Below are 21,902 nucleotides of genomic sequence, written 5' to 3' on the forward strand. Positions count from 1 at the left end.
TGCCACCTTCAGAATATGAAAGAGAGTATTCCAGTCAACGTTGTCAAAACCTTTCTCTAAGTCTACAAATGCTAGAAACGTAGGTTTGCCTTTCCTTAATCTTTCTTCTAAGATAAGTCGCAGGGTCAGTATTGCCTCCAGTGTTCCAACATTTCTACGGAAACCAAACTGCTCTTTCCCGAGGTCGGCCTCTACCAGTTTTTCCATTCGTCTGTAAAGAATTCGCGTTGGTATTTTGCAGCCGTGGCTTATTAAACTGATAGTTCGGTAAATTTCACACTGCAACACCTACTTTCATTGGGATTGGAATTATTAGATTCGTCTTGAAGTCTGAGGGTATTTCGGTTGTCTCATACATCTTGCTCACTAGATGGTAGAGTTTTGTTAGGCCTGGCTCTCTCAAGGCTGTCAGTAGTTCTAACGGAATGTTGTCCACTTCAGGGGCCTTGTTTCGACTTAGGTCTTTCAGTGCTTTGTCAAACTCTTCACGTATTATCATATCTCCTATTTCATCTTCATCTACATACTGTTCAATCTCTGTAATATTGTCCTCAAGAACATCGCCCCTGTATAGACCCTCTATATACTCCTTCCACCTTTCTGCTTTCCCTTCTTTGCTTAGAACTGGGTTTCCATCTGAACTCTTGTTATTCGTGCAAGTGCTTCTTTTTTCTCCAAAGGTATCTTTAATTTTCCTGTACGCAATATCTATCTTACCCCTAGTGAGATAAGCCTCTACATCCCTGATTAGCCATTTTGCACTTCCTGTCGATCTCATTTTTTAGACGGATGTATTCCTTTTTGCCTGCTTCATTTATTGCATTTTTATATTTTGTCCTTTCATCAATTAAATTCAGTATATCTTCTGTTACCCAAGGATTTCTACTAGCCTTCGTCTTCTTACCTATTTGATCCTCTACTTGATCCTCTGCTGCCTTCACTACTTCATCTCTCAAAGCTACCCATTCTTCCTCTATCGTATTTCTTTTCCCCATTCATGTCAATTGTTCCCTTATGCTCTCTCTGAAGCTCTGTACAACCTCTGGTTTAATCAATTTATCCAGGTCCCATCTCCTTAAATTCCCACCTTTTTGCAGTTTCTTCAGTTTTAACCTACAGTTCATAACCAATAGATTGTGGTCAGATTCCACATCTGCCCCTGGAAATGTCTTACAATTTCAAACGTGGTTCCTGAATCTCTGACTTACCATTATATAATCTATCTGAGACCTTCCAGTATCTCCAGGCTTCTTCCATGTATACAACGGAATGTAGTCGAATTAAATCAGCTGATGCTGTGGGAATTAGATCAGAAAATGAGAAACTTAAAGCAGTAGATGAGTTTTGCTAAATTGGCCAGCAAAATAAGTGGTGATGTCAAAGTACAGACGATATAAAATGTAGACTGGCAATGGCGAGGAAAGAGTTCCTGAAGAAGAGAAATTTGTTACGAAGAGCATAGATTTGAGTATTAGGGGGTATTTTCTGCAAGTATTTGCATGCAGTGTAGTCATGCATGGAAGTGAGACATGGATGACAAATAGTTTAAATATGAAGAGAATAGAAGTTTTTGAAATGTGGTGCTACAGAAGAATGCTGAAGATTAGATGAGTAGACCACGTAACTAATGAGGGACTGCTGAATAGACTTGGGGAGAAAAGAAATTTGTGGCACAAACCTGACTAGAAGAGAGGATCGGTTGGTAGGACATATTCTGAGACATGACAGCACCTCCATTAAAGACCAGATGCAAATGCCGGCTAAATTGGGTCATTTTGCCGGCCAGGGTGGCCGAGCGGTTCTAGGCGCTACAGTCTGGAACCGCGCGACCGCTACGGTGGCAGGTTCGAATCCTGCCTCGGGCATGGATGTGTGTTATGGCCTTAGGTCAGTTAGGTTTAAGTAGTTCTAACTTCTAGGGGACTGATGACCTCAGAAGTTAAGTCCCATAGTGCTCAGAGCCATTTGAACCATTTTTTGGGTCAGTTTGGTGTTTATACGTACCACATCCCTGTACATGTTTATTACATTTTTGTTTGTATGTTTTAGTTCACAGTACAGGATGATTTTGTAAGTCAGCGCCGGCACGCCAGTCGGGAACGACTGAGAAGGGGGTGGGAGAGGGGGAGGGGGCTGTGAGGAGAGGTCAGCCAATCGCACGCTGACCGACTTCCCTCCAGAACAACAACGCGATAGCAGAGGCCTCTGGGTGAAGACGACATAAGCGCCGCGACCGACTGTGGCAGCCCACTTCGATAGCAGCTTCAACGATAGCCACTTCGTTAGCGGACGCATCGTAGCCTCTTCATTAACAATCTCTATGTAGCACAGATTTGTGTTTGTCTGTTCTGAAGAAGAATGATTATTTTAAATGTCGCCCTTTGCTTACGGCACATCTATCAAAGTTAAGTATTTGTACTTGTCTTGTTATAATAAAAATTATTAATACGGGTTGATTGTTTGTCTAGCGAACAGAGTACGCAGGATTCCTAGATACAAAAACAAGTACGTCCTGAGAGAGCAGGCACCAAACTGCTAAGATTGCTGGTGACTAGTCCACGATCAGTTTCCGAGGAAGTAATACATAAATCCGTGTATAAAATTTGATCTCATGTAAAGATGGCACAGTTTGTTGTGAAACTGCGTCGGATGACGTACATGTGCGATGTTGTGTTTAGAGGTGGCAACATGCGAACTAGTGTTTGAAGCGCTTAAAGAAATTAAAGTTATTAATTTTTAATGTTGCGTCGGAAAACAGATTTTTGCGATCTCATTTGGATTCTAAGACCGTGAGAAGCATTTTGTGAGTTTTGCGGTGCTCGGTAACTAATGATTAATGTCCTGGAATCTTTTTGTGAATGTTAATGGTAGACTGACTGTATAAATCGTTTTACTAATTTTACAATTGGACAAATAAAACAGAATTAGTGGGAACTCTAACATTTTAAGTTTCTCATTACGTTTAGCATTTAAACCTACCCACTTGCCATATTATTATGCGCTGTTTATTGCACGAGTGTTAGAGCTCGCGACCGACGGAGAAGAAACCAACTGGGGAAACGTCTACGAGACGCGAGGTAAACAAGATGCTTACAATGCAGTTACGAGAAAAAGTTGGGCGGACGCACTGGATTTTCATACGTAAGTCACACGTAGCGTCACAATGTGTCCCCGTGTACGTATTGTGGCAAACGATATTTCGAACCTTTCATTCCCGTGTCTGTTGTGATAGAGCTACATTATGGTTGATGTTTGTAAAATAGCTCTTACCGCGAAGTGTAATATGATGATACTATGTTTATTAACAAATCATAACTTGGAACTATGTCAAATAAAACCCCCAGCACCTGCCACACTCCACCACCCACGCTCCTATAGTATCAGTCTCACTGGGTATTTCATTCAATCACCTTCCTTACTGTATTGTATCAGTTCTTTCTATGTGTGGTCAACGTTTCATCGAGATTTGTTATTTGGCAGTGACACGTTATGTGAAAGTTACTTTCGTCCTTAAGTTTTGACATCATTGTAGTTTGGAAGATTCCGAGCAAAAACGAAATTTGTGCTCTAATACCAATAAATCAGGCGTACAAAGCTAGGATCACTGCGATTGCCGATTTCCTCCCGTACGCAACTGCCTCTCCTGGGAAGACTGAATGGGAAGTAAGCTTGTAAGTATAAGAAATAGCGAGGTTGGTCAGATTTTAATTCGGAAAGACGAAGAATCGAAGGCGACAGAGAATGTGGTCTTTCAGCACAACCACCTAACGTCGTCGGCCATCACCTAGGACATGGTTTATTCTCAGCCATGAACATGTAACCAAACGTGACAGACCCGAATACTGAAAAGACAAATGTACGCACTATCGCTACAAAACGTCTTCTTTCTCGGCTATGCTTTCAATAAATCTTTCATCGGTCGAACAATCAGCATTATCTGCTGAAACAGATTTGCTCATGTGCGTACTGCGTACTCTGTCGCATGTGTAACAAATTAACTTCAAGACTAGTCCATATTGTGTATATATTAGTATGTCGATCGTAGACACATGCTGTGGAAGTAGCAAGTCTAAAGTAACAAAAGAAAAACCAATGCACCGAGAACATCAAATGTTCAGTGTCCAAAAAAAAAAAAAAAAAAAAAAAAAAAAAAAAAAAAAAAAAGAAAAAACAGGGAGCTCAATGTTCAATCAGACCTTCCAAAAGTTCGTACAGCAAGTAATGAGTGTCAATTATAAAGTGAGTTTATCGTGTGAATTACTGTTTGTATCAATTTATGCTTTTATTACTACATTGGTTTCGCCTGGTTACGTGTGAAATGTACTACTTAATAAAATGTTTAACATTGTTGTGTACATTGCTATGTAATCCGAATGTCTACACTGTTAGACAGGAAATTTCGTTAAATTCGTAACCTGGTTGCTGCGGTAAGTTGCTAGTAATACGTAATACGTATGAATGTACACTGCAAAAATATTGCCACTACAAAATATATGAAAGATAATTGCAAATGGAAATTATAAATTTAAAATACTGTTATGTAATTGCAAAAAATATTGTAAAAATCGAATTTCCTCTGTGTCCGTTTTTTTGCCACGTCATATGTACAGCGTGAGGCAGTCAAACAGGAAGATAAAAAATTCGTCCAAACTGAGGATTTAAATAAATTTTATTTATTTTTTGACGTGAATGTAGTGAACACTGGTGGAAATTAATAGTGTATCTTGAAGGTTATCATTTCTTGAATATGATAGCACTCAGATGACGTTTTGCCTTCGCACACGTTGACGGAGTCTGTGGGTGAGTTCGACCTTCATCTCCAACGGAATGTTGTTTGTTTCATGACGAATTCGCCTCTTCATATCTGATTCTTGGATGCTTTTCTTGGAAAATTTTGGACTTGTGGTAATGCCAAAGAAAAAAGACGGGACCCGATAAACCTATTGAATGGGGAGGCCGTGGAATATCGCTGATAACACGACCAGGAATTACGAGTCTAAGCATATACAGTGAAACTGCAGCAGTATGGCTTGTTGCACCTTGCTGCTGGAAGCCCCGATGAAGAATTATCGGAAGCAGTACGTCTAGAGCACAGGAGTGTGTTGAAGATAGAGGCAGACAGGAAAAACCGCAGACATTTGTAACGTGATTTGTAGAAGAGTCTTACTAACTCAATGGACGAAATACGAGTATTTTATCTATCTCAAACACTCGGTGGCTTCACGGCGAAATTGGCTGGTACTGGATCAAAATCACTTACAACGACTTTAATCATCAAAGCTTCCCTTCTTGTATTACCTGTTTTGGAAGATTAATTTCCCTTTTCAAATATTATTCTGTGCATTTGAAAACGGAAGAGACTTTTTTAAAACCAGACATGCTGCAGAGTATACTTTCTGTTGAGTATACTTTCTATTCTCCGTTCATAGCAAATGGATAAATAAAGTACTATCCGAAGACGTAAAAATATGTGATTGAGGACAAAATCCTATTGCCAAGCTATATCAAACAAAGAACTGATTATTGGAATAAAAACCAAGAACAATTAACGCGACGTGTGAAGGCCCAGTATTAAATTTCTTATTTTCATTTTGCTTGCCTGTTTTTGTTTTACACCTTCAGCCACCTCGTATGTGATCTGTGGACATTGCTCTTGCCGCTGGGTTACATAATTTCGCGTATTACTAAATCGTTCATTACCTATAATTTCTCTATGCCTTCACCATTTATGTGTATGTCACCGAATTAAATCCTGTGGAGCATCTATGTGCGGCTGTTGTCTTATCTGTCCATTCTTCTGCCTATCTAGAAGAGTATGGGCTTTCATTCTCTCCATCTTCCCCCCCCCCCCTCTCTCTCTCTCTCTCTCTCTCACACACACACACACACACACACACACATACATACATACATACAAACATACTTACTTACATATTTGTCATATGCTAAAAAGGAATGAAGATTACTGTTTAACACATAGTCGGCAATGTGGTCATTAAACATCTAATACGAGTTCGTACTCTGTGATTTCACATGGGTCAGGAAATCCGTTGTGTACTTAAAGTAATGACTTAAGCGGTTCAAGACAGTTAAGAGAGCCAGAAGCTACCGTTACATGTACCGTGCCTCATACACTACATCAACTTGCTCATTGTCACATCTTAAACATCTCACTTCTGATATCTGTTATACCGGTAGTAAATTTTTCGAGTCTTCTGACTTGTTTGATGCGGCCCACCACTATTTCCTCTCCTGTGCCAACTTCTTCATCTAGTAGTAGCACTTGCACCAAACGCCATTAAATATTTGTTGGGTGTCTTCCCTGTAGTTTTTAACCTCTACAACAATCGTTAGTATTGCAGGTGTTATTTGCTGATGTCTTCAAACATGTTTCTACCATACTGTCCTTTATTTTTTCAGTGTCTCCCACTTTTTTTTCCTGGTCGATTTTGCGGAGAACCTTCTCATTTTATCAGTACACATAATTTTAAACATCCTTCTGTAGCACCACATCTCCAAAGCTTCGATTCGTTTCGGTTTCTGTTTTCCCATAGTCCATGATTAACTAACATGAAATTATGTGCCCTACAAGGACATCCTCAGAAATTTCTTTCTTAAATTAAGGCCTATATACGATACTCGTAGGCTTCTTTTGGTCATGAAAGCCCTCTTTGCCTCTGCTAGTCTGCCTTGTACGTCCTTCTTCTTTCGTACGTCATGGGTTAATTTACTTCCAATGTAGCGGAATACCTTCACATCGTGTACTTCATGGTCACCAGTTTTGCTGTTAAGTTTATTGTTCATCTCATTTCCGCTGCTCTTCATTACTTTCGTCTTTCTTCGGTCTTCTATCAATCCGTATTCTGTGCGCATTAAATTGCTCAGTCTAATCAACAGATCTTGTAATTCTTCTTCACTTTCACTGCGAATAGAAATGTCACCAGCGAAACTTATGATATTCTTACGCCTTGAATTTATACTGACTCTTTAACGTTTCTTTCACATTCGTCATGCCTTTTAGATGTATAGATTGAACAGCAAAGGCAAAAGACTGCATCCCTGGCTCACACTCTTTTAATCTGAGCACTTCGATCTTGGACTTCCATTATTATTGCTCCCTCTTGGTTCTTGTACACACTATGTATTACCTGTCTATCCCTATAGCTTACTACTATTTTTATCAAGATTTCAAGCTTTTTGCACTATTTCACATTATCGATACTTTTCGTTAGGCAGAAAAATTCTATAAATGTTTCTTGACTTTTCTTACGTCTTGGTTCTAGTATCAAGCGCAACGCCGGAAGTAACTGGTTGCTCCTGCTATTTGTCTTACCTTGCTGTTTGCGGGATATTTTTCAGAAAATCCTATGGTGTGCCTCCTGTCTCACAGATTCTTCAGACCAGCGAGAATTGATGTTTGATTGTCACTTCCCAAAATATTTTAGAAACTACGTAGGAATGTTGTCCATCCCTTTTGCCTCATTTGATTGCAAGTCTTCCAAAGCTCTGTTAAACTCTGCCTCCAATACTGAATTCCGTATGTCTTCTATATCGACTCATGTTTCTTCTATCACGTCATCATACGAGTTCTCCCCCCGAACAGAGGCCTTCACTATCTTTTTCCATCCATCCACTCTCTCTTCTGTGCTTAACACTGGAACTGTCATTGCAGTCTCAACGTTGCCACCCTTTATTTTCTCTTCACTGATGGTCCTATTGAACATATTGTGCTGAACCAATCCTTACGAGGGCTAATTCCTTTTCGATTCCCTTCATATTTTTCCTGCAGTCATTTGGCTTTAGCTTTCCTGTACTTCCTGTTTATTTCATTTCTAAGTGACTTAAATTGTTGTATTCCTGTCTTTCCCTGAACGTTTTTGTACTACCTTCTTCGTCGATCGATAGAAGGATCTCTTCTATTACTAGAGATTACTTTGCAGTTTCCTTCCTCGTTCTTATATTTGTCTGGACAGACTTCTGAAATTACCCTCATTAGTTATGTCCATTCCTCTTCAACTGAACTGCCAATTGTTGTTTCCACTGTCGCGATAGCTAGAGCCTTAGATAACTTGAAACGGACCTCATAATTCTTCAGCAGTTCAGTCTCCCAATTCTTCCACATTCACTTCTCCGGATGATTCTCTCAGACTGCAGACCGCTCTTCATCACTACTAAATTGTGATCTACAATCCATAACTGCTCCTCCGTACACCTTGCAATCATTTATATGATTTCGGAATATCTGTCTCATTTGAAATATCTAGTGTCTCTAAGCATTTTCCATTTGTACCTCCTCCTCTTGTGATTTTAGAACAGTGTATTCGCTGTTATTAACCGAAATTTATTGCAGAACTCATTAGTCTTTCTCTTCTTTCATTCCTCCCATTAAGCCTACATTCTCCCGTAACTATTTCTTCTATTCCTTCTCCTGCTACCACGTTCCAACCCCCCACTATTATTAAGTTCTCATCTCCATTCACCTACTGAATTACCTGTTCCATATCCTTATACACTTTTTCCATTTCTTTATCTTCTGCTTATCACGTCGGCAGCATACGTGAACCACTATTATTCCTGTAGGTCTGCTGTCGATTCAGATGACGACAATCCTTTCACTGAACCGTTCAAAGTACATTCTCCGGCCTACCCTCCGACTCATAATGAACCGTACTCCCGTTATTTTATTTCTGATGCTGTTGATATCGATATTACGTAACGGCTAACAAGATTCATGGCTCCTGGTTTATGGTGCACAATCCTAGATGCATGTTGCTTATCTAACGGCTTCCAGGGGCAACAAAAGTTTGATTTTTATTATTCATATGGCTATTAACCGAAAATAAGAATTTAAAATTTTGTCATAATCTACTCACTAAAGAGTATAATCTTATATTGAAGGTTTACTACAGTAAGCCCCCCCTATGAACCATGGACCTTGCCGTTGGTGGGGAGGCTTGCATGCCTCAGCAATACAGATAGCCGTACCGTAGGTGCAACCACAACGGAGGGGTATCTGTTGAGAGGCCAGACAAACGTGTGGTTCCTGAAGAGGGGCAGCAGCCTTTTCAGTAGTTGCAAGGGCAACAGTCTGGATGATTGACTGATCTGGCCTTGTAACAATAACCAAAACGGCCTTGCTGTGCTGGTACTGCGAATGGCTGAAAGCAAGGGGAAACTACAGCCGTAATTTTTCCCGAGGGCATGCATCTTTACTGTATGATTAAATTATGATGGCGTCCTCTTGGGTAAAATATTCCGGAGGTAAAATAGTCCCCCATTCGGATCTCCGGGCGGGGACTACTCAAGAGGATGTCGTTATCAGGAAAAAGAAAACTGGCGTTCTACGGATCGGAGCATGGAATGTCAGATCCCTTAATCGGACAGGTAGGTTAGGAAATTTAAAAAGGGAAATGGATAAGTTGAAGTTAGATATAGTGGGAATTAGTGAAGTTCGGTGGCAGGAGGAACAAGACTTCTGGTCAGGTGACTACAGGATTATAAACACCAAATCAAATAGGGGTAATGCAGGAGTAGGTTTAATAATGAATAGGAAAATAGGAATGCGGGTAAGCTACTACAAACAGCATAGTGAACGCATTATTGTGGCCAAGATAGATACGAAGCCCACACCTACTACAGTAGTACAAGTTTATATGCCATCTAGGTCTGCAGATGATGAAGAAATTGAAGAAATGTATGATGAAATAAAAGAAATTATTCAGATTGTGAAGGGAGACGAAAATTTAATAGTCATGGGTGACTGGAATTCGAGTGTAGGAAAAGGGAGAGAAGGAAACATAGTAGGTGAATATGGATTGGGGCTAAGAAATGAAAGAGGAAGCCGCCTGGTAGAATTTTGCACAGAGCACAACATAATCATAGCTAACACTTGGTTTAAGAATCATGAAAGAAGGTTGTATACATGTAAGAACCCTGGAGATACTAAAAGGTATCAGATAGATTCTATAATGGTAAGACAGAGATTTAGGAACCAGGTTTTAAATTGTAGGACATTTCCAGGGGCAGGACTCTGACCGCAATCAATTGGTTATGACCTGTAGATTAAAACTGAAGAAACCGCAAAAAGGTGGGAATTTAAGGAGATGGGACCTGTGATAAACTGAAAGAACCAGAGGTTGTACAGAGTTTCAGGGAGAGCATAAGGGAACAATTGACAGGAATGGGGGAAAGAAATACAGTAGAAGAAGAATGGGTAGCTTTGAGGGATGAAGTAGTGAAGGCAGCAGAGGATCAAGTAGGTAAAAGGACGAGGGCTAGTAGAAATCCTTGGGTAACAGAAGAAATATGGAATTTAATTCATGAAAGGAGAAAATATAAAAATGCAGTAAATGAAGCAGGCAAAAAGGAATACAAACGTCTCAAAAATGAGATCGACAGGAAGTGCAAAATGGCTAAGCAGGGATGGCTAGAGGACAAATGTAAGGATGTAGAGGCCTATCTCACTAGGGGTAAGATAGATACTGCCTCCAGGAAAATTAAAGAGACCTTTGGAGATAAGAGAACGACTTGTATGAATATCAAGAGCTCAGATGGAAACCCAGTCTAAGCAAAGAAGGGAAAGCAGAAAGGTGGAAGGAGTATATAGAGGGTCTATACAAGGGCGATGTACTTGAGGACAATATTATGGAAATGGAAGAGGATGTAGATGAAGATGAAATGGGAGATACGATACTGCGTGAAGAGTTTGACAGAGCACTGAAAGACCTGAGTCGAAACAAGGCCCCCGGAGTAGACAACATTCCATTGGAACTACTGACGGCCTTGGGAGAGCCAGTCCTCACAAAACTCTACCATCTGGTGGGCAAGATGTATGAAACGGACGAAATACCCTCAGACTTCAAGAATAATACAATAATTCCAATCCCAAAGAAAGCAAGTGTTGACAGATGTGAAAATTACCGAACTATCAGTTTAATAAGTCACAGCTGTAAAATACTAACACGAATTCTTTACAGACGATTGGAAAAACTGGTAGAAGCCGACTTCGGGGAAGATCAGTTTGGATTCCGTAGAAACACTGGAACACGTGAGGCAATACTGACCTTACGACGTATCTTAGAAGAAAGATTAAGGAAAGGCAAACCTACGTTTCTAGCATTTGTAGACTTAGAGAAAGCTTTTGACAATGTTGACTGGAATACTCTCTTTCAAATTATAAAGGTGGCAGGGGTAAAATACAGGGCGCAAAAGGCTATTTACAATTTGTACAGAAACCAGATGACAGTTATATGAGTCGAGGGACATGAATGGGAAGCAGTGGTTGGGAAGGGAGTAAGACAGGGTTTTAGCCTCTCCCCGATGTTATTCAATCTGTATATTGAGCAAGCAGTAAAGGAAACAAAGAAAAATTCGGAGTAGGTATTAAAATTCATGGAGAAGAAATAAAAACATTGAGGTTCGCCGATGACATTGTAATTCTGTCAGAGACAGCAAAGGACTTGGAAGAGCAGTTGAATGGAATGGACAGTGTCTTGAAAGGAGGATATAAGATGAACATCAACAAAAGCAAAACAAGGATAATGGAATGTAGTCTAATTAAGTCGGGTGATGCTGAGGGAATTAGATTAGGAAATGAGACACTTAAAGTAGTAAAGGAGTTTTGCTATTTGGGGAGCAAAATAACTGATGATGGTCGAAGTAGAGAGGATATAAAATGTAGGCTGGCAATGGCAAGGAAAGCGTTTCTGAAGAAGAGAAATTTGTTAACATCGAGTATAGATTTAAGTGTCAGGAAGTCATTTCTGAAAGTATTTGTATGGAGTGTAGCCATGTATGGAAGTGAAACATGGACGATAAATAGTTTGGACAAGAAGAGAATAGAAGCTTTCGAAATGTGGTGCTACAGAAGTATGCTGAAGATTAGATGGGTAGATCACGTAACTAATGAGGAAGTATTGAATAGGATTGGGGAGAAGTTTGTGGCACTACTTGAGCAGAAGAAGGGATCGGTTCGTAGGACATGTTCTGAGGCATCAAGGGATCACCAATTTAGTATTGGAGGGCAGCGTGGAGGGTAAAAATCGTAGAGGGAGACCAAGAGATGAATACACTAAGCAGATTCAGAAGGATGTAGGTTGCAGTAGGTACTGGGAGATGAAAAAGCTTGCACAGGATAGAGTAGCATGGAGAGCTGCATCAAACCAGATTTAGGACTGAAGACCACAACAACAACAACTACAGTAAGACAGCTATTAGAATTTGCGTATCTGCACATGAATCAGGGTAGCTCAAGGTAGCAAATTACGCAGACTACAGTCATCCAGTACTTCAGGATGAGAGCACTTAGCGGTTTCCAACAAACTTCATACTTAGTTTTAAATCTTTATCTTTTTCTAGCTAACAACTACCACTAAATGGTTATATGAAAAAAGTTTATTGCTTACTACATTGTAGGGAAGCAGCCTACTCATGCTGTATAAAATTCACATCAGTCTTTCCATTGTGTGCCAGCCTAGTCCGCTGTAACTATAAAATTATAGCGATAGCGTATCTCCAACGGGCAAGTTCAGAGCTCATCTACTGCGTGCAGTGTAATTAAATTAATTCTCTCGGCCAAAATATTTTACTTAGCCACGTCAGACTTTTATTATGATTACTTACCTGTGTGTTGAATGCACATTTAAATTGAGAGCTTCATCGGCCATCAGCAAAGGACGCGATGATTTATTCAATACCTTAATGTGGTGCATTACTAGCCCAGCGGCTAGTCGGGAGATCCGATTTGATCAAGCGTTCCCTTAGCCGTCCGCACCGCGGCTTTATATATAAGAACGCTGCGCGAGAGTGGGCTAGCCGTGTGGCGACTCTTCAGCTTGACGACGGGTCTGCCTGGAGGACCGCGAAACACTTCCTAGGGCGAACGCAGCGTATGCCGCCTCTCCGAACTGCAACCGGAACTGTCTGTGAACCAAACGCGAAGGCTGATGCCCTCGCCGATGTTTTTGAAGAGAACTTCAAGCCTGTAGAGGATCCACTGGACGCAGAACATCGCTATCTGGAAACGGAGGGCGATGATGACATCGAGGCCACAACTCCTGAAGAAGTCTCGGCGGCTCTGAGGGCCCTCAATCCAAAGAGAGCTGCAGGCCCTGACGACGTCTCCACTGCCATGCTGAAACAACTGCCTGAGGACGCCTCTACTCACCTGGCTGCAATTTTCAACAAGATCTTTCGCACCGGTCACATTCCCCTGCAGTGGAAGCATGCTGAGATTGTGGCTATTCCTAAGATGGGAAAAGATCTCCGGCAGCCGAAGAGCTATCACCCAATTAGTCTGCTGCCTGCCATCTCGAAAGTTTTCGAGCGCATCTACCTGAAGAGGCTACAGCAACACGTCATCGCCGAAGCTCTACTCCCAGATGCCCAGTTCGGCTTCCGTAAGGGCCACTCTACGGAGCACCAACTTCTCCGACTCGTGGAAGAAGCCTTCGATTCCCTGGAGAGGCGCGAATACTTCGGAGCAGTCTTCCTTGATCTCTCGCGCGCTTTTGACAGCGTCTGGCACGATGGGCTGCTCTTCAAACTTCTCGAAATGGGGGTCCCTGGACCCCCCATCCGTCTGCTACGGACCTTCCTCGATGGACGACTTTTCACGTCCGTGCAGAAACTGGCCTGTCGACAGTCCGTCCCATCAGAGCAGGCGTGCCACAAGGGTCGGTCTTGGGGCCGATCCTGTACACGCTCTACACGGCTGATACGGCGACGGTCCCTCGTGTGCACCTAGCACTGTACGCCGACGACACTGCGCTCTACTCACGAAGTATGCGCGCGGACACACTTCGCCAGAGGTTGCAGCACGCTGTCGACACCCTAGCCGATTGGGCCGTCAAGTGGAAACTGCAGTTCAACGGCGCCAAGACGCAATTTTTCATTGCAACCCGTCGTGTCATCCCAGCCGCTCTGCCCCCACTCGTCGTTGGAGGCAGTCGTGTCAACTGGCGACCGACAGCGCAGTATCTTGGGGTCACCATAGATCGCCGCCTCACCTGGGGCCCACACGTGAAGGGCGTCGAAAACAAAGCAAGGGGTCGACTTCTCTAGCTCTACCCCCTGCTCAACCCGACGTCGACTCTTCCTCCGCGACTGGGCGTCACGTTGTACGGGGCGCTAATCCGCCCTGTCTTCGATTACGCGGCTGTCGTCTGGGGGAATGCGGCAGAGGACCACCTGAAGAAACTACAATCTCTGCAGAACAGGGCTCTCCGCCTCGCGCTGCACCTGCCGCGGGACTTCCCATCTGGACCACTGTACGACCTCGCTGAGGTCCGCAAAGTCAAGGACCACGTCCGTATGGTTGCCCGCCGCTTCTACGAACAGGCGCGGCAATCCGAGAACCGGTACATACGCTCTCTGGGGCAGAAGATACGGCGCAATGCCAACACGCGCTGGCCCCAGCTCCTTACGGCATAGGCTGTAACTGAAGAAGAAGACAGAGTGGAAACAACCAGAAGCCAATCACCTCTAGAAGACGCACCACCAGAATTAATAGGAGGCAAAACATGTATATGTTGCGAACTCCGCTTTACTCGAAGACTGGTTTCTTCACGAAGAAGCCACGCAGCTGAGGAGAACAGGCCCCAGTTCTCTCCAGACGCTGAATAGCACACCATCTGTGTCGGGAGTCGCGTCGCGTCGGTATCATTGCTATAAACAGCCTCGGATTCCGTATTAAGTTACTCGGGATACGCGTAACCATGAAATCATTTTCGAGACGCTGAATAGCACACCATCTGTGTCGGGAGTCGCGCCGCGTCGGTATCATTGCTATAAACAGCCTCGGATTCCGTAGTAAGTTACTCGGAATACGCGTAACCATGAAATCATTTTCGAGTGAAGTGTTAATTCTGGGATGACTTTAATGATATATCTTCAGTTTGCGTATGTCGTATTTTCACGTGCCGTCGCGGGACAAACATTCTACCATTATTTAGCGTGGCGTTCGATGAACATTATCATCAAATTATGGCGAGCATTCACTTAAACATTTAATTTGGATAGTTATAGTTGCATCAGCGCATTAGAATCTGAACTGCTCTGGTAGTTGGATTGTGTGGTTTCTTTTTTTTTTTTTTTTATCTGTGACTTTCAGAATATAGCGAACGTTTATTCACGATCGTTTATGATTATTAATCCCAGACAATCTCCTAATTCCTCAGAGCTGTAGCTATAAGTGTATTTCTCAGATGAAGTGGGCACTAGGAATTCTAATTACAGGCTTCACGTTTTGCTAATCACTTTCTGGTTGCCAATATTGTAGTTAGAGAGCCAGTGTTGAGAACGGCAAAAGACAGCATAATTAATAGGAACATTTATATAACAATTAATTCCACCCGCCGCCCCACATATGGTTAAACGGCAGGGAAATGCATCTTTTCTACATTACACTCTACATTTAAATAACAACAATAATTCCGCCAGCCGCCCCACAACATATTCGCTGTTCACGCAGTAAAACTTCGGCATCATGTACTACATTTTAATTTATTTCTTCTTATTAATTAAGTTTCAAACTGTATCCCGACGTACCATCGAATGTACTTGAAAAACATTATCATTGTACGACACAAAGTTCACGAGACATGACGCTATAAATACTGAGAAACGTGAAAAAACCAGCTTTAACTCAAAACTGAGCGTAGATTACGTAAACTATACTCATCCAGTGTTTCATAATGGGAGCACTTAGCGACTTAAAAAACTTTAAACATAATTTACGACGTCTTCTAAATTTTTTGTCGTTTACATGCCTAACGTCAGATCTGTAACACATTAATTCATTTGTGAAGTAATCGGAATTTTCAAGTTATTTCATACGTCGGATTCGATTATTTACAGAAACGGTCGTTTACTGGTTTTCCTATACTCGTTGGGCTAGAAATTCATATCATCTTTCCCTTTTGTTACGCTGATCGCAACTATATCCAGATGAAGGCTTTATAACTCCCTTTACAGTTTTTCCAGTTTCCCTACCACATTCAGACCGCAGACAGTCCACGTTCCGAATCACAGAACGTTACTTTGCGATGCTTATTCGACCTTTTCCTCACATTTACTCACCGATTTGTAGTCCCCTTGCCGATATACGAATGGAGGACTAATACGAAATCTTGTGCCTATGGAGATATCATCATGACACTTTTTGAATCACAGGCCACTTGTCCTGTGTATACACCTAGAGTTTTTCTTTTAGACGAGTTTAGAAACTTCACCCATGTGAAAATTCGCCCTCAGGTATACGGGTTTCTTGCAATCTGAACTTCCCTGCATGTCTCACGTTATGGACAAGGACTCAGATTTTTGGTCAGAGCCAGTGCGGGATAGTTTCTAGTGCCTGTAATATTCTGTGATTCTGTGACCAATGAATCACTACGCTTTTTATGATTCAGTGATAGTAAACTTTTATCAGCGCAAAATTCCCTGGCGGTAATTGAGATACTACCGAATTTTAGTTGAAGACCAGTAAGACAAGAGCATTTGCTAGCGTATAACGAAGGTATCCTTTCGTGTTCCCTGAGGGTGGATTTAACCTGTGTGAACTCGTGGTTACGTATGGCTGGCGCTTTGCTTGTTTGCAGAAAAACATTTGGGAAACATTTATCAATATAAGTCCGCCCCGATAGCTGAATGATTGCCGGCACGGTAACTCAGCGTGTTCGGTCAGAGGGGTTAGCTACCCTCTGCAATAAAAAAAACTGAGTTAATGGATCAACGACGAACTGAAACGGGGGTCTGGCGACGTCCGCCCCGAGCAGATACAACGAACAAAATGAGATTAAAAAAAAAGTTATGAGCGCGGTGGTCTGTCACGCCAAAGGGCCCGGGTTCGATTCTCGGCTGGGTCGGAGATTTTCCACGCTCAGAGGGACTGGGTGTTGTGTTGTCCTCATTATCATTTCATCATCAGTGGAAGGCAACGGGGAAACCATCACTGGAATCACTTCCCTAGACGCTCATGCGGAGGACCTGTCTGAGGAGGCTTCCCCCCATGACAAGACGTACCGTAAGGCAGAACACAAAGTTTTTTTATCAGTATAAAATTCCCTAGCGGAAATTGAGAAAGTACCGAATTGTATTTAGAGACCAGTAGGACAAGAGAATTTGCTAGTGTATGCCGAAGGAATCCTTTCGAGTTCCCTGAGGATGGATTTAACCTCTGTGAACTCGAATTTACGCATGGCTGGCGCTTTGCTTGTTTGCAGAAAAACATTTGGGAAACATTTATCTGCATAAAATTCCCTAGCGGAAATTGAGATAGTACCGAATTGTATTTGAAGACGAGTAAGACAAGAGAATTTGCTAGCGTACGCCGAAGGAATCCTTTCGTGTTCCCTGAGTGAGGATTTAACCTGTGTGAACTCGTGTTTACGTCTGGCAAGTGCTTTGCTTGTTTACATAAAAACATTTACTTGGCGGCGACGACGACGAGACTCAAGTTGCTGGCAAACAATTCGGGCTTTGTGCCACGGCGCGTGATCTTCGCCGTAGTATACTCAAGCTGTGACAACTTCTGTGCATTCGGTTGTTAGCTGATTCCACGCAGATTTAAGACAGCGTGACAGTAAATCACGATCCTGACCCGAGCGACGGAATCCTAGCCGCCCGTGGCAAAGATTTTATTTGTAACATCTCACATTAGTGGCACCCCGTCTCTTTAGCTGAAGTCGTTAAATCACTCTGCTATGATAAAAACGGACCCAAAGGTAGCCTCTTCATATCATGAAGATAGGATGAAATCTTCATCATGAGCACTGGGAGTTCTAGAAAGCTGGTGTGGTGATGTACTGTTCCTGATTAACAGAAGACGTACCAGTGTACTGGGTTAAATTATAAATCTCTTCGTAGTGTCCCGTGGAATAAAGACACGTGACTCAGCTTATCACGATTACGATAATGTGCGCAAAGGATTGTTTAATAGGAATTTCGGCCAGGTAAAAATTGCGAGGGTTGTTGATTTTAGCCGCACTCGAGTAATAGACAGGGGCAAGGTTAATAAGCAACATGGAAAAGTTACTAAAGGAGAAGGTGCGAAGCTTTATTTCTAATTATTTTACTACATGGCCTCCAGCTGTTCAAGTACTTAGTCAACAACATGGTAACTGGATAAACTACATAATTATTTGTAACAGTTGCAATGAAATGTTGATATATCTCTCGTAGCACTTTTCATTAGATGTTCTGGTTCTGAAGTTCACAAATACAAGTGAATATTCTCATTATTTCTACAACAAATGAAAATAACTCTCAGATGATACTATTTACTTCTCGAAGTTACGTTCAATCTTCCTGTTCATCATGTCAATTGTTCCTACAATGAGATATTTCTTAACGCGTGCTCTTTAATTTAACCTGTTTGCTCTTTTAAGCGACATAAACTACTGTCTGCCTATCGCATTCTAAAGGTTTTTTTTCATTTTCTTCTTGCTTCCATAAGTTCGAGTAGCTCCTTCTCCATCCACGGCTTCTTCGCCTCCACTATGCCTGTACCTACAATTTCCTGTGTTGCTTTAATTATTTCCTTCTTTATTATATTCCTCTAACTGCTCTCGACCTTTTATTTAACTCTTACTGACTGCCTCACCTTCTCTTGTTGTTTTGGTAGAGTGAATTTGCATCAGTCAGTTGAAACCTCCTGCTTTGAAAGAGGAGATTCATTGCAACCAGTTGAGAACTATGCCCGTTCTAACTTCCACTCATTCTTTTCTCCCAGCCCATGTTTTCCAGTAATCCTACCTTCCATTCTCTCTCCTACGATATCCTTTCACACCAGTAGGACTCTAATATTTTATTCCCCAAAAGATACTTGATCTGTTTCCTAATATCTGCCCACTATTTCATCATCGTCATCAAGTGATACGAATTGGCATATAAGCCTGTACAATGGGCGCTGTTGTTGGTCTACTTTCAATCCACGAAGCTGGTCCAAACATCTTTGACTGGCATAACGATTGAGACTCTGTTATATTGTGCTGGTAACAAGCTTAGGGCTGTGAAATAATTCTCTCTCTATCTGTAGTGGAGTTTAATACTGTTTTATTGCTTTTGTTCCTCTTGTTATCTGTTCTGTTGTATATCCTAATGTCTTTCAGGGTAATAAAGACAGATGGCACCAAACGGCGCTCTTTACATTGCGTTCAGAAATGGATACTGTGGTAACAGCCTCTTTGCACAACAAAAAAGTGTAATGAAGAATGGCATAAACTAGAGATGGAGGAGTTGGACACTTGTTGCAAAGAAAACTTTCGCCATAAAACCAACGCCCACTCGTGCGTGCTCGTGTTTTGCGATGCGAAAGAATTTATTTGCAGCATCTATAACAACACAAAAGCGATATTGAAATTTCAGGATAGATCAGAAACTGTCTTAGTTCTGCGAGTACTAGCCCCTGTTTCGATCCTTCGCGAAAATTTGTGTTGCTGTCAGAGCAACTATATTGTAGGAGCTAAGCTGGAATGTTACTTACTTATTTCACCTAATCACAATATGGCTTTCAGGCCCTCTCTTACATCGGATTAAGATCTATACATAAAGTATTTTTATTACATCAAATACTACTTTAAAAATGACAATAACTTAAACGCAATAACTACTAATAAAATGAAATTAATATAATTAAAAATTATTTGTGTATAATGACAATGTGCATAAATGTAATGCTAATGCTGGTGGTACGAATGCAGACAGGAACAAATACAGACATTAACATTGCTTCAGTACACATGTCATTAACTATCTTTTGAAGCTGGAGCTTTTATTCTGTTCTGAGATGTAATCAGCGAGGATATTCCAGTCGGGTCCTTGCTACTGAAAGTGATTCGAGAGAGCGAAAGAGTGATGGAGTGGGACAGAAAGGATCTTGTTCTGACGGAACCAGTGCTTCTGCTGTGTTGTACAGAAAAGAGCGTTAAGACTGAGGAGAGACATGAGGGACAGTATACATTATAAGGCACTAGAGGAGACAGAGTGTACGGAAATCACTGAGCTTTACTGTACATAGCACCGATAGCTGTGCACAAGATGCTGAAGTATGACCAAAAAATCAAACATCACAGTTATATCGTACGGAGGCGTTCATCAACAGTTGCAAGCCCCGCCCGCTTTTCTGAGAAACGTCTTGCAGGATAACATCGCTGCAATCAGGAATTGGAAGTAAATGAGTTTGTACGTTTCTTTTTCAGGCCAAGGGGAAGAACTGTTTACAATTTTGTAGGGCATGGAGAGATGGTGGTGCCCTCTTACACGTTACAGCTACGTGCTCAGGTTAGTATGATCAGTGTGTTCCACAGCCCGGTCATTCGTGTCGTATTTCGATCACGTCTCTGCAATATCTCAACCGAAAATGCTTTATATTCGAAACCCGACGGGAAGCGCTGTTATACGAGGTGCATTCAAGTTCTAAGGCCTCCGATTTTTTTTCTAATTAACTACTCACCCGAAATCGATGAAACTGGCGTTACTTCTCGACGTAATCGCCCTGCAGACGTACACATTTTTCACAGCGCTGACGCCATGATTCTATGGCAGCGGCGAAGGCTTCTTTAGGAGTCTGTTTTGACCACTGGAAAATCGCTGAGGCAATAGCAGCACGGCTGGTGAATGTGCGGCCACGGAGAGTGTCTTTCATTGTTGGAAAAAGCCAAAAGTCACTAGGAGCCAGGTCAGGTGAGTAGGGAGCATGAGGAATCACTTCAAAGTTGTTATCACGAAGAAACTGTTGCGTAACGTTAGCTCGATGTGCGAGTGCGTTGTCTTGGTGAAACAGCACGCGCGCAGCCCTTCCCGGACGTTTTTGTTGCAGTGCAGGAAGGAATTTGTTCTTCAAAACATTTTCGTAGGATGCACCTGTTACCGTAGTGTCCTTTGGAACGCAATGGGTAAGGATTACGCCCCCACTGTCCCAGAACATGGGCACTATCATTTTTTCAGCACTGGCGGTTACCCGAAATTTTTTTGGTGGCGGTGAGTCTGTGTGCTTCCATTGAGCTGCCTGGCGCTTTGCTTCTTGATTGAAAAATGGCATCCACGTCTCATCCATTGTCACAACCGACGAAAAGAAAGTCCCATTCGTGCTGTCGTTGCGCGTCAACATTGCTTGGCAACATGCTACACGGGCAGCCGTGTGGTCGTCCGTCAGCATTCGTGGCACCCACCTGCATGACACATTTCGCATTTTCAGATCGTCATGCAGGATTGTGTGCACAGAACCCACAGAAATGCCAACTCTGGAGGCGATCTGTTCAACAGTCATTCGGCGATCCCCCAAAACAATTCTCTCCACTTTCTCGATCATGTCGTCACACCGGCTTGTGCGAGCCCGAGGTTGTTTCGGTTTGTTGTCACACGATGTTCTGCCTTCATTAAACTGTCGCACCCACGAACACACTTTCGACACATCCATAACTCCATCACCATATGTCTCCTTCAACTGTCGATGAATTTCAATTGGTTTCACACCACGCAAATTCAGAAAACGAATGATTGCACGCTGTTCAAGTAAGGAAAACGTCGCCATTTTAAGTATTTAAAACCGTTCTCATTCTCGCCGCTGGCGGTAAAATTGTATCTGCCGTACGGTGCTGCCATCTCTGGGACGTATTGACAATGAAAGCGGCCTCATTTTAAAACAATGCGCATGTTTCTATCTCTTTCCAGTCCAGAGAAAAAAAAATCGGAGGCCTTAGAACTTGAATGCACCTCGTAAGAGTCCCTCGTCAGAGACACGGCCTTCACCGTACCCCAGATTTGAAAATTCAGCAAGAAACGCGGAAGTCCACTGATATCTTGGAGTTGATCTTAAAAACTGCGCAAGTCATTAAAGCATTTGTAGGCACCTGACCAGTGTTTACCGCAAACATAACAAATTGTGGCAGTTACGTCCATCTTTG

General features: G+C 42.3%; 1 protein-coding gene across 1 annotated transcript in view; it reads right to left on the reverse strand.

The window, feature by feature from the left end:
• Positions 1–13,225, reverse strand: part of LOC124606414 (vesicular glutamate transporter 2-like) — a 182,361-nt gene extending 169,136 nt beyond the window's left edge. Inside the window, exon 1 of the mRNA XM_047138395.1 lies at positions 13,166–13,225. Within this exon, the coding sequence (XP_046994351.1) occupies positions 13,166–13,225 (60 nt within the window). The remainder of the gene's footprint in view (positions 1–13,165) is intronic.
• Between the last annotated feature and the right edge of the window lie 8,677 nt (positions 13,226–21,902).

The sequence above is a fragment of the Schistocerca americana genome, chromosome 3 (assembly GCF_021461395.2).
Source record: "Schistocerca americana isolate TAMUIC-IGC-003095 chromosome 3, iqSchAmer2.1, whole genome shotgun sequence".
NCBI lineage: Eukaryota > Metazoa > Arthropoda > Insecta > Orthoptera > Acrididae > Schistocerca > Schistocerca americana.